The sequence below is a fragment of the Phyllobates terribilis genome, unplaced genomic scaffold, assembly GCF_046119375.1.
Source record: "Phyllobates terribilis strain yellow unplaced genomic scaffold, ASM4611937v1 Scaffold_5__5_contigs__length_657084704, whole genome shotgun sequence".
Taxonomy (NCBI): Eukaryota; Metazoa; Chordata; class Amphibia; order Anura; family Dendrobatidae; genus Phyllobates; species Phyllobates terribilis.
In genome coordinates, this window is record NW_027362765.1 from 172,072,939 (window position 1) to 172,088,993 (window position 16,055).

General features: G+C 41.9%; 1 protein-coding gene across 1 annotated transcript in view; it reads right to left on the bottom strand.

The window, feature by feature from the left end:
- Positions 1 to 16,055, bottom strand: part of LASP1 (LIM and SH3 protein 1) — a 55,991-nt gene that overhangs the window by 36,284 nt on the left and 3,652 nt on the right. Inside the window, exon 2 of the mRNA XM_073683465.1 lies at positions 2,485 to 2,579. Within this exon, the coding sequence (XP_073539566.1) occupies positions 2,485 to 2,579 (95 nt within the window). The remainder of the gene's footprint in view (positions 1 to 2,484; positions 2,580 to 16,055) is intronic.

Consider the following 16,055-nt stretch of genomic DNA (forward strand, 5'->3'; position numbering starts at 1 on the left):
ATCAATAGTCAGTGCAACACTGAGGCTAAAGAAGGCAAACAGAGTAACATTTTTAATGAAACACAACTATATAAATTATTATTAGTCAAAAATTCAAGCATTTAAGAACACAAAAAAAGCGGATAACCCTTCTAAATAAAAGTTTGTAATGTTCTTGATGCTAGGAGGTGATTTATTAAAAATTGTGCAAAGCAAGATGGAGCAGTTGGCCGTAGCAACCAAAAAGATTATCTTCAGCTTGCTAGACTGGGGGTGGGGGGGGGGGCAATTTTACATCTATTAACACCTTATACCACTGATGCATGGATTCTTCTTCATGGTTTTCCGTACCTCCACAGCTGCTCTTCACTCACCAGTGTATTTCAGCCTGACCAATGAAAAGGTCTATGGCAAGTGGTCAAATGCGAGTGTATGTGACAGGATGCCATTACCACAGTGTGGAGCCACATCCAATGTCAGCCGTGTGCTACCTACTGAATACCAATTAGGCCTAGCAGTCTCTTGGGCCTATCTATCCCGCAGGTCTAAAAGCCGTCAATAACGCAGGAGACTGAACACTGTAAGCGTTGGCCGCTTCACAGACCTCTTCTATCTACATATGCCAACCACTTGACTCAATGTTTTTACAAGTGCCCTACAATTTATGCCGCCCTTTTAATTGGCGTTCAGGGAATCTTTCTCCGCTCATAGTCATTAACTGCATGGGTAAACATGGCGCTTCTTGTGTGGCCAGATGAAACCCAGACAGACGGAAACAATAGTTTACACAGACAGCATGGACATGGGAGCCGCACTGCTTAACACCTGCAGACAATGCAGGGGAGATTCATCAAAACTTTTTTCAAGTTGTCCTGGAATATATTTAATTGCTATGGGCAACAGATTTACTTTAATTTATTCACTTTAATCTAATTTATATGCCTTTCCCCTCCCAAAAAAAGGAAATAGACTGCTTTCTGCGAAAGCTGGGTGACAATCATTATGCATACCTGCCAACATTTAAAGTGGATTTGTCACCAGACGTCACCATACAAACTGCATGCATTATAAAATGGATATTTTAGACCTAATGAGACAGGTGTATTTACTTAAAAAAAAAAAATAAATCTTTGTCAAAACGGCTGTATAATTCTGGTTATAAAGATGGCGATTTTAGGAGTCGCGCTATACAGTTAAATAGCTCAAGAATCCAGGTGTATTCAGTCTCCGACAACTTAGCCTGAGTGACAACTGCAGATTGTGCTGAGCAGTGTGAGATCTTAGCAGCAGCAGCAGGGAGGGGGTACATTGAGGAGCTGTTAATCATGCATTAATAATGCCAACCTACTAACGTATATACCAAGTAGAAGTTCTGAGCTATTTCTGTCTCTGATTATCAATGTCCTCTTTCCAGTGTATTTGCTGCAGATGGAGGGTCATGGAACACAATACATCCATCAGCAACCTCGATACTGGTGCTTGCGCTAGGTTTTGCACATCAATAACCTGCGCAAGCGTGAAAAAAAACAAAATCTACTAATTTGACCAAACATTTCCATTTTACTTGAACTCAGCTCAAAAAATAGTGAATGTGTAGGGGTTTCACTTGCAGTTGCTGATGGGCATGCCACGTCACGACACCCCCTCTGGTGGGCATGCCACATCATAACACTCCATCTGTGACCATTTTCTGGACTGCAGTGGCAAGCTGTCAGGGGGAGAAGGCTTTGCTAACCAGGGAAACCAACTGTATCAAACTTAAATCACTACATATTAGTAACATAATTAATAATGTGTCACATACACTTGTATAGATTGCATAAAACATGGACAACCCTTTTAAATTTCCATTCGCAAACCATTTGAGCTCAATTCAATCTTCCCAACCCACCTACCAAATCTAAATTTTAAGGCACATTTTCCCCCTTTAGGACTTTTTTTTTTTTTTTTTTTAACTCCCTGAAAACTGGGAGGCATGAGGCTATGTTCACATGAAGTCTTTTTACGGAGTTTTCAACGCAAAAACGGAGAGGATTATGAGGAGTTTGAGACTTGGAGAGTTTCTGCTCCAAAACTCTTTAAAAAAAAAAAAAAAAAGTCTGCTCACATAGCCTGAGTACAGCCACTATTACAGGTCTCACTTCGCATGTGGAACAGGTTTCCTAGTGGCATACCTAGACGACCTGTAGGAGTTATTAACCTGATAATATACTGTAGTGTAGTGGTTCTCTAGTCAGGCGGTTTTATTTATTTTTTACAAAAAAAAAAAGCACAATAATCCTTAAATGATTTAATGGGTGTCCATTACAAAATAACAAGAATTGCCCTAAGGGCATGTTTCTATACAAAAGATAAAAGGATCTATGTGTAAGATTGTGGTGGGTGGCACTGTCCCTTTACAAGCAGCAGCTTGTGCTCCCTTCACATGGTATTGAGCGTGCAGTGCTGTGCAGTGACGTGTGAGCAGCTGAGAATTGACTACACATTTGGTCATTTGTCACTCACGCGCTACAGTATGGCTTCTTATCGTATCCCTTGTAGTTCTTCATATTCAGGGTCATCTTGCAGATCTCGCAGTGGAAGCATGCTTTATGCCAAAACTAGGAGAGAAAGAAAACACACATAGGTGACCTAGATTCACAGCCTGTACCAAATAGTTTGGATTTCAATCTCATTTTAAGAAATGCATGTGGGCAATAAATCGTATAAGCCTAAACACTGGATTATGGAGCTGCAGTAGCATGTGCTGGAGAGACATATCCAGCAGGGATAAAATCTGTACAACACTACACTAGGATATGCACAGGGCTAATCTCCACATGGGGGTGTGTGTGTGTGTATATATATATATATATATATATATACACATATACATATACACACACACACATACACATAAGCATGCACACACATATACATACACAGAGATGTGTGTGTGTGTGTATTCACACACTATATAATGAATATATATAAAATTATTCCAGGATTACAATCCAATTGAAATATTGGCTATAGTAGTCATATGATAATTATTATACATTAAAAAAAACATACAAAAAGACTACTATAGAACATCATTGGTCGCGTACAATAACAACAACGTCATTAAAATAGAATGCACATGAAAAATTTGTTAACCTTCAGGATCGTTTTTCCTGCTTCCTCCAGTTGGAATCCATTTCCCTTCATGGCAAAAATTCAGCTGATAAAACACAGCATTTCAAGGCTGTATTTTCCATCTAAGTTAGCTACACTGTCTATTGGGAAACTGAGGGAATTTAAAACTGAAAGGACGTTCAGATCTATTCTGCCACCATGCAGCGCTGAAATTTTCAAATTGTAACTTTGTTACATTTAGAAAAAAAAAAATGAAACTACACTGAAACAGGGGCAGAAAATACAAAATATAAATTCTAACTTAGCTGTACTCTTTATTGGGAAACTGAGGGAGTTTAAAATTGAATTGACATTCAGATGGTCACTCAGTCCCCGAATTTTTGTGAAAATATTGTTTTCAAAAGCATTGTCACATTTCATAAAAGGCAGAAACAACATTCTTATAACATGTATACCAAATGCAATAAGATGTTCAAAATCATGTTACATCAAAGGCTAGGCTGGCGAGATTGTGTGTGCCAGGTGTATGCCAATAATGTCATACTACTCAGATGCAAGCCTATGGCAGTAAAGTGAATTTTTCGTCCCAGGTGATGAAAAGCTACACTTAGGATAGCAATATTTTCTAATATTTCCTCTACTGCTATAAGCATGGCTTTCTAAATATTTCAGAAACGCCTGCCTGAGGATACAAAATTCTACAGATTCTACCAGCTATATTGGACAACATAACATGACGTAGCATGAAGCTGGTAAAGCAAGACGTGCACTTCATGACAAGCGGTGGCACGTCTTCAAGTCTTTGTCTTCCAGCAGCAATTAGCCAATTGTCCAAAGATTTTTTTATCATAACAAATAATGAACCAAATGTCGTCAATTATCGGAATCACTCCTATAAATATTACACTAGTCCATATCACAAGTATAATGAAATTATAATACCCAAGTCAAGTCAATTTTTATGGCTCTGATACAATAAGTTGAATATCAACTGTCAAAGCATGATGGGGGTTGTAGTTTCAAATACATAGCAAATACGTGTAGATCCTGCTAATTTCAATAGGATCTGCCAACAAACTTGAGTATTGAGACAGTCAAACTGACACTAAGTGAATTCTTCCAAAAAAAGTGATCCATCCAACCTTTTGGGTAAAGGGGTAGTCTGGTACTTTTATATTGATTACCTATCCTTAGGATACATCATCAACATCAGATAGGTGAGGATGTGACACGGAATCCCCGCCGATCAGCTTTTTCGGTTGCCAGTAGGATGTGATCAATTGTAGCGCTGCCCAGTACAGCTATTCGGGTGAAAGGGGGGGATTTGCAGTACCCGGCCGAAGCCACTATAAGCCTATGTGCACATGAAGCGTTTTTACTGCGTTTCCATGGTGGAAAAACCGCAGCGAAAACGCTTGTTAATAGGGCTACCAGCATAAGCAATGGTAATCCTGATGTGCTGTGCACATGATGCGGAAATTTCCGCTCAGGATTACCATTGCGGTAAAAATCGCAGCATTACCATTGTGCGGGCGTTTCCGCCGCAAATTCACGCCCATTGACTTCAATTGAACCGCAGCAAATTCGCAGGTATAATGTTTATACCTGCAGATTTGCTGCATTTCAATTAAAGCCAATATTCACAGCGGAAACGTGGTGCGGGTGGTACCCAGGTCAGGAGAGGACGACTACTACTCCACTCATCCGACCGCCGCTCCCGCTGATAATAGCGAGAGCGGCACGGCTGGTGGGAGCAGTAATCTGCTCTGCCGAGTCAGCATGCCCTCGGTGAAAAAAAAATAAAAATTGGAAAAAAAAACCAAAACACTATACTCAGCTGTTCGGCGCCTCCCGGATTCCTCCTGGTCCTCGGCGACGCTCTCCTCCCGGCGGCCAGCATTACACTGCGGGGAGCAGGCTTGCTCCCAGCAGTGTACTGCGCTGCCAGGACCTGTGGTCACGTGAGCGATCAGATGATTGCTGACATGACCTCACCATGAGAACATTCTGAAGAATGTTCCTATGGTGGTGAGCTCACCGGGGCTGATCAGCTGATGAACCCTAGTGACCTCCTGCAGCAGCAATGTATACTGACAGGAGTGATTTTACACCCCTGTCAATGTACATTGCTGTCTTCTACAGCAGTGACATCAGTGATTACAGTGCTGTAGAACTGACCCGGATCGCCGGGGGACAATCGTTGGCGTAATCGTGGACTGCGTCATTGACGGCGGACAGGTGAGGGATATGGTTGTTTCTTTTTTTACTTTTTTTTCAGAAGATCAATGGCTTCGCGGACAGAGTGCAATCAAAAAAATGTTTTAAAACCATGTGTTTTTTATTTCATTAAAATACTTGAAAAGGCGGTGATAACTTTACTACGCAGTTAGTAATGGGGACTTCTTATAGACGCCCTCCATTACTAACCTGGGCTTCACGTCAGCCGCCAATACAAGGCTGACGTGAAACCCAACCCCACTGACCCACTCGCCACAGCTACAGGGCAGTGGGAAGAGCGGAGGCTAAGCGCCAGATTTGGTGCATCTTATGGATACGCCATTTATGGGACTGCTGAGGGGTGATATTAATAGCCACGAAGGGGGCTAGTATTCATGGCCCCTTCCCTGGCTATTAATATCAGACCGCAGCTGTCTGTTCAACGTTTTTTGGTTAGATTTTATTGGGGACCCCACACCAATTCTTTTCTGGGGTCCCCCCTGTAATCTAGCCAGTAAAGGCTAAACAAACAGCTGTGGGCTGATATTAATAGCCAGGGAACATTGTTGGCTAATGGCCCCTTGCCCGGCTACTAATATCAGCCCCCAGTGGTCAGTTTTCCCTCTGCTGCTTCTAAAAATGACACGGGAGCGCACACCATTTTTTTTTTTTTTTTAATTTTAGGCTCTGTGCCCTCAATCCGGACGTAGCAGCGCTTTGGACGCATATTTTTTGCTGCGTCCAAAACGTTGCATTCTATTGAACGCAGGTAAATCCACATGTGTTCACTGAAGCATGCGTATTTACCACATTCAATACAGAATGTAAGCCCTCAAGGGCAGGGTCCTCTTCCCTCTGTACCAGTCTATCATTGTTAGTTTGTTTACTGTAAGTGATATCTGTATTTTGTATGTAACCCCTTCTTATGTACAGCACCATGGAATCAATGGCACTATATAAATAAATAATAATTCCAGTGGTCAAATTTCTGTTGCAGAGACTAGCGACTCCACAAGAAAATTTGACATGCTGTGTTTCTGAAAGACGCGCCGCATGTCAGTGTCCATGGGTGATTCGTAGCCTCAGATGCACGCATAGTGGACATGGGATTTCTACAGATCCCATCCACGATGCTGTAAAATCTGGACGCTGTGGGTTTTACGCTGTATAAACACGCAACGTCAAACCTGCAGCGGCTCCTGATCATGGCGACATACCCAAATTCACCCGCAGCATGTCAATTTCTGTAGCGGACATGCTAGTCTCAGCTGCAGATTTTGACCAATTTAACTTTATTTAGCTCCAAAAAGCATTCATTGATGTACAAAAACGCTTAAAAAAAAAAAAAAAGCTTAAAAAAACGCGTTTTTTTTCAGCAGCGTTTTTTCCTGCCAAGGAGATGGAGAAACACTCAGGAAATTTCTGCTTCAAATCCTGAACATGCGCACATAGCCTAGAAATCAACAGATGCAAAAAATTTTATGAAACTCAAGTACAAAAATTATTTTTAGCCCTAAAATACATGCAATTAAGTAAAAATAAAAAATTGTCCCCTAAAACGTAGACAACCCTTTTAACTGTGAAATAAGCGGAGCTAGATGTGCCATGTAGACATTTCATCTTCCCAAGTCTGAGAATCATTTGAAGATTATCCATGACATGACCATAATAATACATGACCTTAAGAGAAGGTCATCCGTGTGGTCAAGCACACACCTCCCATATATTGACTATAAAGACTAGTGTATTACACGTACAGGACTATGGCCTTAGTGGCTACATACTTCTCAGCCACTGAGCACAGACAATAGTGGCACAAAGTTGGTGGAAGGGAGTTATGATGGCCACCCTGTTATTACCCTCATCTCCTTATTCATCTCTTGAACTGGGTCAGTTTTAATACTATAAAATTTGATAATCTATTAATGAGGACCTGTAAATATATTATTTTTTCATCTGTTGTAACTGCTGATGTTCTCCTGAATCTGGCACTGTTTGTCTTTGGTCCTTGTGCCTCTCCAAACCTGAGATATAATCCCTCTTCCTTATATAAATCAAATAATTTTAGCCAGGTGGGCGTGCTTCTCAACTATTTTTATGAGAGCCTTTGAAGACCAGGCCCAGTAGGCTAGACTAACATACAGGAAAGAGGGTCCATATCGCAGGAACTAAAGAAAAATCCTGCTGAATCATGTGAACAGCGGCATTTACACCAAGTGATATATTTTCGGCAAGTGACAGATCCTGTGTAAATGATTTGTCTTAAGTCTCCAATGATTAATTGTATAGCCGTGCTTTAAGCTATTGGGAGTACCAGCTTGGACTTTACACCTCCCCCGCTTACTGATTTTTGCCAGCTACCCTGTTAGAAACTGACACCATTTGTGGGGAAGGATCCAATGAGGTCTCCACTGTAATGTAAACTATTTAGTAACCTCTTTAAAGAAAGGCGTAGAAAAAACATTCAAGAAAAATATTAAGATGTCTTATGACAGGGTCATACTAAGGTAATTAGGTATTTTGCACCCCCAGGTGAGTGTTTTTGGCTGCCTCACACTGGGCGTGTATCTCTATGGCATTGGTCATAGGAAGGCCTGAAGAGTAATGTATTGCTCACCCCAGAGGACAGACATAAAAGGAAATGTCTCACATACATACTTCTCTACAGGCGCTCTGTGACTAACACGTTACGTTATCACTCAGTATCATCTCACAACTGCTCATCTACCACCGGGAAATCTGTACATTCCTGGACTTGGGGACAACCATAAAGCAGCCATTGCAATCCCCATAGGAGCTGTCTCCAGGCGCTACAGACCCTGAAGGGCAGATAGATATGTATTAGATTTGTGCATCAGGTGGCTCATGATGAACAACTATGGATCCTATCCAGACACTGAAAATCCATTACATCTATATGAATATGGTTATTTCGCTTTTCTACAAGCTGCATCCAGATGAAAGTAGCAGATTTCCAATAAATCTGCCACTTTTGAACATTTGAGCTTTCATATAAAAATGAAAACTATTTCAGCGCTGCACGCCCAATAAGCAAATCATTCGGAGGAAATTACATTTGCTAATTTTATCAGCAGTAACCGTCACATGTTGGTCAACAGCGGCCCAATGGACCACCTTGTCAGCGGCCCAGTAGTAAGGGGTACGTAGAATTACAGGATCTGTGTGATGTGAGGGACGTACGTATAGTCATTCACATGCACCCGTATGTTTGATAACTGATAAAAAATAGTTACTTTTTTTGTTGTCTTACTGCAACACAATCTATAGGTTAATCTAGAGCTCGGAGAAATACATACAAATGGAAAGTTGTAAAACCTGACCCCAACATTTTTTTCGATTGGGTAATTAAGGGCTATTAATCTATATAGGAGCATATTCGGCACTAATTTCATGGAGACATCACCTGCAGTCAGAGTGGTTGTAGCAAAAGGTTAGTAATGTAAGGCTGGAGGTACTCGGCAGAAAAGTTTAGGTAGTGGGTCATTTTTTGGGAACAAAGAGTAAACGAATATGGCCCTCACCAGTCCAATGTTTGGATAATTAATTGGTTTTATTCGGTACATATACAGTTATAGGTCAGAAGTGTGGAAAAAAAAGCCTGTGTGCTCCATACTTACTGTGTATGCACTGAATATATGGCGAGTCTAGTATTCAGTTACTCTTTGTTCCTGAATAATTAAGGGGTATTCCAGCTCTGCTCACTTCTGCATCAGGGCTTGTGATGTCACATCTACCTATATATGCGATTAGCAAGTATCCTGTACCTGTCCTGTTGATTAGAAGGGAGAAAAGTTGGAACACCCTTTTAATGTGTTTGCATAAATGATTGTTACAAACAGAAAGACCCCATCCTACCAAAATATCTTGTGGTGTTAAAGGGCAGCTCAGGCGATTGGTCCCATAATTAATGACGCTTCATTTTGTTTACTTAATGGAAAGAATCTTGTATACACCCTGTGTGCTTAAAGGGGTTGTCAACTACTAGACAATCCCATATTAATAGGCACTAAGAGGTAAAAAAATCAGTTACACCCTTTCCTCCCAGACTGCCACCACTAATCCTCTGCAGCTATCACATTATTTCTGAGCAGAGAAACACAGTTTCTATCACATCTGCAGAGTTCTCTTCCAGATATTGTTGACCGGAGACTGGCAGGTGATGCGGCACTGAATACGGAGAAGCAGTGCCAGTCTGGGAGGTACTTTTTTTTTGGGGGGGTGGGGGTTGGAGGGTCATCTCCCTGGGCCCATTATTAAGGTATTGTCTATTAGTAGACAACCCCTTTAATACATAAGACGAACATCTGCCAAACCCACCAATTTTGCACACTTAGCTGAGTGTACATGCGTATAGGGGGCAAGAAGGAGTAGCTGTATGTCAAAGAAGCTTTCAGTTGATAGTTATCTGGCCTCCTTGAAGGCTCATGCACATGGTAGTATTGTAGTTCTGCTTTCTTTGAGCCAAAGACACACAAATTTCATTGTATCCCATATGTACAGAGCTTCCAGGGGAGCAATGATCCATATACAGTATATAGCACTCGGCTGAGAACTGTATTGGTGCTGAAAAACCTTACATAGCATACATGGCCCCTATACCAAAGGGGCCCACTCAGAGGCAGACACACAAGTGGTGCAACCTGGGCCACAGCACAGGGGCCCAAGAGGTAAGGGGGACCACGTCCACCTCCAAAGCAAGTGGAATTGTGATGACCTACTGGACTGCCATGGTCCATGTATTGTTCTTGCATAGAGGCCCTCTTCTGTTGGTGTCTGCACTTGGGTCCATTCCTTACAGGTCCATATACTAGACCCATAGGCTTTTGTGTCAAACTCTGAAGAACGGTACTCATCCTTAGAAACGATGCATCTAGCGAGTATGCCCCTGGTATTCAGACTGTGATGCTGCATTTACTTATAAAAGCAATACAAACTTCCCTGATCCACATTACGGCTGTATGCATGAGGATAAGCAGTGTGTATATTACACATGTGCCTTTGGGGAGGACTCTTTCCAGGTCAGAGACTTGCAAGGCTTTTCTAACCTGTCCAATCACATGGTACACCACACTGCAGAGGTCCGCTCTGTGAAATAATGACTCTGCAATGCTCTGTGGTACAATCACCCCGCATACCATCATTCTTACAGGCGCGGCCCAGAGTCCAACAGCACTAGGTGGTAATATTAAAGAGCAAGCACACTTGTGACTGTGCAGCTGTCTACATGATGCAACAGGTGTTGTGCTACCTGAAAGGGAAGCACTTTATTACATGGAATAGATTGACATGTTCCACAATTGTTAATTTTTTAACGGATTTCCTGTAAAAAATCCTTAAAGGGGTTATCTCACAGAAGATCTTTATGGCTAAAGGATAGGCGTGTCCCATCTATCTCTGGAAAGCAAGTCGTGTATACAGCAGATAGTGTTTGCTCGACTGTATTCTGAACTCCCATAGCAATAAATGGAGAGAGACGACACATACGGCGCCATCTCTCCACTCACCGGTGGTCAGACGTTGGTTGGCACATAGGACTCCCATTCAGGAAATACGGGTAGGTCCCAGGGGCAGAAGTCTATGGGACACATTTGCATAAGGCCAGGGTTTCACACGCCCCACTTAATCACTAGATTGCCTGTTAGAACTTACCAAATTTAGAGGCACAAGCTTGATTGACCTGTGTGGCACAAACGAAAATCTACCCAGCTCACAGGTGCAGATTTACATTTTAACTTTTGGCAGTTTGTGGCATAAATTATAGCAAATACATCATTCCATAATCATTCAGATTTACCATTTACCCTTATAGTAACCAAGGACAAGACCAGTTGCGGCAAATTATTTCTGATGTAAATCCGTGATAAATCCCCAGAAAAATGCATGTGATTTCACCCTAAGGATTTCTAAGTCTTTCCTGGAATATAATGAGCATGCTCACTTTTTTATTTGCAACGTGCTGATGGAATTTTGACATCATCCTCCTTATGAATTGCACTGTAACCTGCCATGGATTTACAGAGCGGAATATCCTCAACTGTTTTTAACTGATCCATTGCTACGAATCAATGGATAATAAAAGCTCAGTCTATTTCAGTGTATAAAAGAAAAAATAATAAGCAACTAAGATAACACCTGAGGGGGGGAAAAAAGGAGAAATTGGTTTGTTTCTCTTGGATAACCTTATACAGCTATAACATTTTTCATCCAGGTTTCCCAAAAAAAGATTCACCTGGGTAGATGATGAAAGTCTGGCAGTGGTGGTCTGTTGGAGGGTGCAGGCCAGGACAGTCACACCTTTATCTCACATCTACAGACAGGAACAGTGAGTAGACACACAGAACGCCTTTACTATTCACAATGAATTCTTAAAATGTGTCCTTAAAAGGAGGAATAGGAAATCCATCACTCTACAAAAGTGATCTGTAACCCATGGCTCGCCAGCAGTCGTCAAACTACAACTCCCAGCATGTGGCTGTCTGGATGTGCTGGAAGATCAGGTCCCACAAGGCGCAGACATGCTGATAATACATAGTGCATACACTCCATAACTTGGGTTACCCTTTTGTGACCAGCACCTAGAGCCCTAGCTATGGAGTCACCAAAATAGTCTAGGCATAGATAAATATAGCCACATAGATGTTATTCATTGTTTTTGCTTCCTTTTATTGTATGGTTGACTTTTTTCTTGAATGTCAAAACAGTGTGGAATACTATTGAGAGACTGCCACCTCCCTACATTTGTGTAAAAGGTCACCCACTACATAGGGCCCTAGCACTGACGAGAAATACTTGTAAACTGCACAATGTACATAAATCCTGAGCTCTCTGCTGAGGAAACTGCAAAGTCTGAAGTCCATGCAAAGTCAAGCTATTGTTGAGGGTGTCATATACTTTGCGACCCCCCTATTACATATGCCCAAGCTCGGTTTAGTTGAGCACAAAGTATTGTCAATGGGGAGAGGCAAGGCAGCCACTGGCCGCTTTCCCTCAGGAACTATGGGTTGGGCACCATCCCAACAGCTATCACCAGCAGTCCCCATACAGATTTGCAGGTTTGGCCTTATCAGTCTTATGTATTGCCAGCTCTAAATATCTGGAAGAAAGATTTATATCTCGTTTATGACCGTGGAGGCAAAAAACATTTACATGAAGATGCACATTATTCACTTCCGCCAGTACCTCTTTGGCATCATTGTGCTGGCACTCGCTAAGGTGCCATTTCACCCTCTCTACTGGATGTACTCATTTCCTGACGGATAAAAGGAATTCAATCACCTGGCACAGTCTGTATATCAAGGAGATTACAGAACTGTTGAACTTGGACCAGTTTTAGGGAAAACACCCTAAAGACTAATGCACAGGTATCTGGGCCTTGTTCCAGACCTCCACTAATATACAAAGCAATCTATAATTCAAGCCACTGTATATGTAACGACCTGGCTGGTACGTTGTGTGCGGATCCCAAGAGCGGACACGGTTAGATCTTGTTCACATGGCAGAAAATTGCTATATAAATAAATAAATATTATTGGCCTATTCGTCTGTACTGACACAATCATACAGTTCTTCTCATGGATTTAATGGTATTGTGCACTGCATGGAGGTAGCATTAGGTGACGCAGAGTGCCTTCTGGTCTATAGTATGCACCCAAAGCCACTTCAGGAACCATCTTATGGGTACAAAGACTTTACACATCCTAAGAAAGAGGGAACAAATGCACTGTAGAAACTGAATCCTAACAATTTTGGAGTTGTAATTCTTCATCCGACAGGTAAATCGATCCCCTTCCCTCCCGCAACCTCATGTAGTTCACTTTCTGTATTTGACCCAGTCACAGAAGTTGTTGCCAGGCTCCTCCTCTTCTCACCCTTCTACCCGTACTATTGACCCTATTCCCTCATACCTCTTCTAGTCCCTCTCCCCAGTCATCACAACCCATCTCCTTTTCGTTCGCCACAGCTGTGCTGATTGTTTACAAGCTGCAGCAGTGACTTCATGATTATAGCACACATAAGCGCTGCAGCCAAATACTGGGTTCAGCGATTGGTTGCAGCGGTGATAAACACTGTAGTCATCATGTCACCACTACAGTCTAAACAATCACCAAAAAAACAAAAAAGCAGAGCATGACCCACACAGGGTGAGGAAAAATTCTAATATTTTAAGATAGGCTGTAGAAAGGTATTCCTGGAAAATCCCCCTAAAATATTACCCTCTCTTGGTTTTCTTTCTACCTGTCTGACTGCTCCTTCAGTGTATCACTTATTGGCTCGTCATCCTCTCTTCTTACTGTTGGGATTCCTCATGGTTCAGTTCTAAGTCCCCCTCTTATTTTTTCTCTATATTGCCCCAGCTATCATTCGATTTAGCTTCCACTACCATCTCTATGGTGATGACACCTAATTATATAGGTCTTCTCCTGACATCACACACCGCCTTACTAGAAAATACCAGTGAGGGGCGCTACCGTAACTCCCAGGTAACTTGTCAACTGTCTTATGAATATAATGGACTCCCTATATCCAATCATAGTTATGCTCATGTCACCTGCAGCTCAAAAACATCTCCAGAATTCGCCATGTCTGTCCATGGAAACTGAAAAAACTCTCGTCACTGATTCATTCTCTTCCTGACTACTGAATCTCACTACTAATCTGTCTTCTCACTAAACTCTCCCCTCTCCAATCTATCCTGAATACAACAGCATTTATCTGTCCAGCAACTACACTGCTGCCTCTACCCTGTGCCAGTCATTGTACTGGTTGTTCATCTTCTTCAGAATACAAGAGAAAATTCTCACTCACCTACAGCCTCCATCCACAGTTCTGCACCACCCTACATCTCCTCCCTCATCTCTGTCTACCACCCTACTCATGCTCTCCATAACATTAACAATCTAAACAACATCCTCCCTCATACCTCCAAGACTTTTCTTGTTCTACACCAGTTCTCTGGATTGCACTACCCCCAGATAGTCAGGCAATTCCCAGTGTGCACCATTTTAGGCATGCACTAAAAACACATCAACTCATGAATCTAACTTTTCTCCCGTCTCCCTTCCTACATTTTTCCTCAGAATCTGGTCCTTTCTATCATGTGTATTCTCACCCTTCATGCGCTCAGTAACACTTTGCATCTGTACTTATACAGGTACTGGCTGGTGACCGGTTCATGCAGCTTATAATAAAAGATGGTTGGACCATACAGTACTATCATTTTACTTTTTCTACCTGCACACAATGACCATTTATTGCAGACTTGTGATGAGTATCCTTAGGTGACAAACCCACAGCGTTTTACAGTAGAAGCCATTCCAATGAGGTTTTCAGAAACTTCATGCCCACATTGCGTATTATTTGCATATCGAAATGAACTTGCAATGCGGCATTTTTAAATCTGCAGTATGCCAATGTATTTTGTGTCAAATTACAGGCGCCTTTACACATTTGAAAAAAGTAAGTACGCAACAGGAACTGGAAATGATGAAACTTACCCATGAAGAGACACCATTTTAGGCTGGAGACGAGCAGAGCAGCCACCCTGTGCCATTGTTATGTATTAAGGCCACATGCACACGTTGAGTATTTGGTGAGTTTTTTTATCTCAGTATTTGTAAGCCAAAACCAGGAGTGGGTGATAAATACAGAAGTGGTGCTGAGTTTCTATTATACTTTTACTCTGATTGTTCCACTCCTGGTTTTGGCTTACAAATACTGATGTAAAATACTGACCAAATACTGAACGTGTGCACGTGGCCTAAAATAAAAAAAAAATAAAAAAAAAAAAGAGTGCCTTCTTGGGTCCCTCCTGAAACCAGGTTAAAAGTGGTCTGTTTTGCTCTTATTTTATTCCAGCTGCTCCCGAGTATTCCGTTTTTTCTTTTAAATCCGCCCTATGGTTGGAGAGATGTGGGCCTATTTAGTGCTAGTTTTTATCGTCTTTACCAAGGGGGGCAGTGCTCACTGGATGAAAATGCAGAGCAGCCTAAAGATGCCCCCCAAAAGAATACCGTGAGCCACGCACCCTTGTCAAGACCATAAAAACTAGCACCAAATAAAAAGGTTCATATCTCTAGAACCGTATGGAGGATTTATAAAAAAAAAAACAAGCAGAATAATAATTGGAGCTGCAGTACTAAAACAAGTGCAAAATCTGGTCATTTTGGACTTGGTGACATGAGTCAGTACAACTGCAAGGATCTGGGATTTAGATGCAGGGGAGTAACTATAGTGGGGCTTATTCAGGCCCTGTTGGAACTTTTTAAAGCAAGTTTTAAGTTACCCCACAGGTTGCAGCCTTAATGCAGATGCTTATGTATGGCTGTATTATGTGTGGAAACAGACGGATGGTACAATAAACGTCCAAAGAAATAAAAGCAGGAAAACAGCCGTTAAAGCATCTCCTTGCTGCAGTCTTCCTATCTGTCCCCCATGAGACTCCAGAAGAATTCCAACTCCACAAAGCGTGAATCAGAAGAAGCCGATTGTGCAACAGGTCTGACCGTGAAAAATGTGAACATAAGGAAACGTGAAAATGCAACATCAGACATGCACTTACACAAACACACAAGTCTCTATTCACATGAACGGAAGCTAATCACAAAAGGAGACGTTTAGCGGGGGAGGGGTGGCGAGATTGCTGCAAGATTTTTTAGCCCTGGGAAAATGAACTCCAAGGGTCAAACCCAGCAAAGGGTGGGGTCCATGAATTGACTTAACCC